The following is a 2,058-nucleotide window of genomic DNA, read 5'->3' as shown; positions in this document are numbered from 1 at the left end:
ATAACAACCACCACCACACATACTTAATTTTTTTCTTCAATTATAACCACCACCCCCCCTCCAGACACACACACCCACACATCCACTTGCACAAATATATCCCCTTTTTACATTTAAGACAACTTCACCTCACATAAATGACCATTCTCCTTCGCATTTATAATGATGCCTACTCCATATTCCTGTTTATTCCTCTTCTCTCATTTCTTAAGTTTATATTATTCCTTCTTCCTTTCTTGGTCCCCCCCCCCCCTTTTTTTTTTTGGTTCTCCCTCAGGTGGTCTGTTCTTCGCGGAGAAGATGCGTAGTTCAGGCTTCACGACCATGCTGGACCCGTTCCACTGGAAGTACGGCGACATCATGAACTGTCTGCTCTACTTGCCGGCTCTGATGGGAGACGTCTTCTGGTCCGGCGCCATTCTGGCGGCTCTAGGTAAAGTCCACAGAACACTTGACCGGCGTCTTTGGTATAGTGAGTTAGGCGCTTCGCTGTCGCATTGAGGAAACCTGAGTTCAATTCCTGAGTGTAGAGAATGTTTTATCGAGTATCTCTCGGTTTTTTTTAGGGATGTTGTATCCCTCTCAGCTTGGATTTGCCTTAACAAGCGGGGTCGGAAACCTGCCTCCTAAAGGAATTAATTTGCGTCGATTGGGGTGTAAAAAAAACCCACCTACATCAACAGGACAATTACCCTATCTCCACAAAAGAATTCTTTTTTAGACCGAGAATGTAAAATCATAAAAATTTCAAGGACATCGCTTTTTCACGTAGAACATTGAACACTTTAATCGTTTGTATTGCATCCCAAGACATCTTATAAGTTAGTTATAGATAAGTGTTGTGGGGGAAAACACAAATACTTTACTGAAACGAATACCTTATTTTTCCTGCCACCATCATATTAATAAATGCCCCGAAACAGACACTATGATCTCAGATGATTTTAAAAAAGGTAGTGTCGCAGAAACTGCTGAATTTTGATTTGAAGAACAGTAATATATGACATGTTTAAAAAAGCTCCTTTCAAAAGCCTTAGTCTGTTCTGTAAAGACAGCTGCCCTTGAAGAGTCTCTAAATACTCTCCAAATTCTTCCAATATAAAATTCCTTTTCTCATCTCTTCGACCCATTTTCCTCCTCAACACTGGAATCTTTTACGCGCTATTTTAGGACGTTTTCTACTCTTTTTATTCTTGGTCAGCTCCCTAACATTGGGTTATTGGTCACTAAACCAATACGTCTTTAAAGATAACTGAAAAAAATCTTAGCACATTTACATTATCGGAGTTAAAGCTCCAATTTTTTTTTTTTAATCACGTCTTCTCTGCGAGGACAAAGAATTTAGAACCGCAAATAAACAAACTTTATAGTTACACAAGCAACTAAAGCTTTCGCCCTTGGCCAATTAGTCAAAACTTTATACATATATTACGAGTAAATGAAAGCATCTTTGAAGGCGAGGAGTGTCCTGTGTGCTTTCATTGAAAAAAAAATCCAGTAACATGTTTTAATGGCCAACATCTTACGTTTAATTTGTCAAATGTACGAACACAACAGTAGGTGCGAAAAACACCACTGAATTTTAAAAGAAACAGTCTCCCCCCCCCCCCACACACACAAGTGATTTATAGCCCCACGTCTTCGAGAATTTGTTCCTGTAAGACATAACACCAATCCCACTATGACTCCAACAAGGACCCCAGATTTGTGCTCAGATTCGAGCAGTTCGAAATGAGGGGTTATATTGAACTATTAGCCAACAATTAAAAATCACTTAAATTGATAGTTCGACCTTAACCCCTTTTCCCTCTGACCACAGGTGCCACTCTCAAGGTCATTATGGAGTTAGACCTGGAGATCGCCATTATCGTGTCAGCCGCCATTGCCCTGCTCTACACACTGCTGGGCGGGCTCTATTCTGTGGCGTACACTGACGTCATACAGCTCATATGCATGTTTATTGGTCTGGTGAGATTAAACTTAACGCTATAAGTATAAAGCTAATTTGGTGTAAATTTGCCGATTGTGCAGTGCGCCTCTGTCGAGAGAGAGAGAGAG

At 40.6% G+C, this 2,058-nt stretch overlaps 1 protein-coding gene across 1 annotated transcript in view; it reads left to right on the top strand.

The window, feature by feature from the left end:
* Positions 1-277: 277 nt before the first annotated feature.
* The window catches only part of LOC101852156 (high-affinity choline transporter 1), a gene marked incomplete at its 5' end in the record, with an annotated part of 9,518 nt that continues 7,737 nt past the window's right edge, over positions 278-2,058 (top strand). The window contains 2 exon segments of the mRNA XM_013079502.1: positions 278-433; positions 1,820-1,968. Coding sequence (XP_012934956.1) covers positions 278-433; positions 1,820-1,968 — 305 coding nt within the window.

This window comes from Aplysia californica, unplaced genomic scaffold, assembly GCF_000002075.1.
Source record: "Aplysia californica isolate F4 #8 unplaced genomic scaffold, AplCal3.0 scaffold00054, whole genome shotgun sequence".
NCBI lineage: Eukaryota > Metazoa > Mollusca > Gastropoda > Aplysiida > Aplysiidae > Aplysia > Aplysia californica.
Note: the sequence above shows the minus strand (reverse complement) of the source record. Positions and strands in the feature narration are given on the sequence as shown.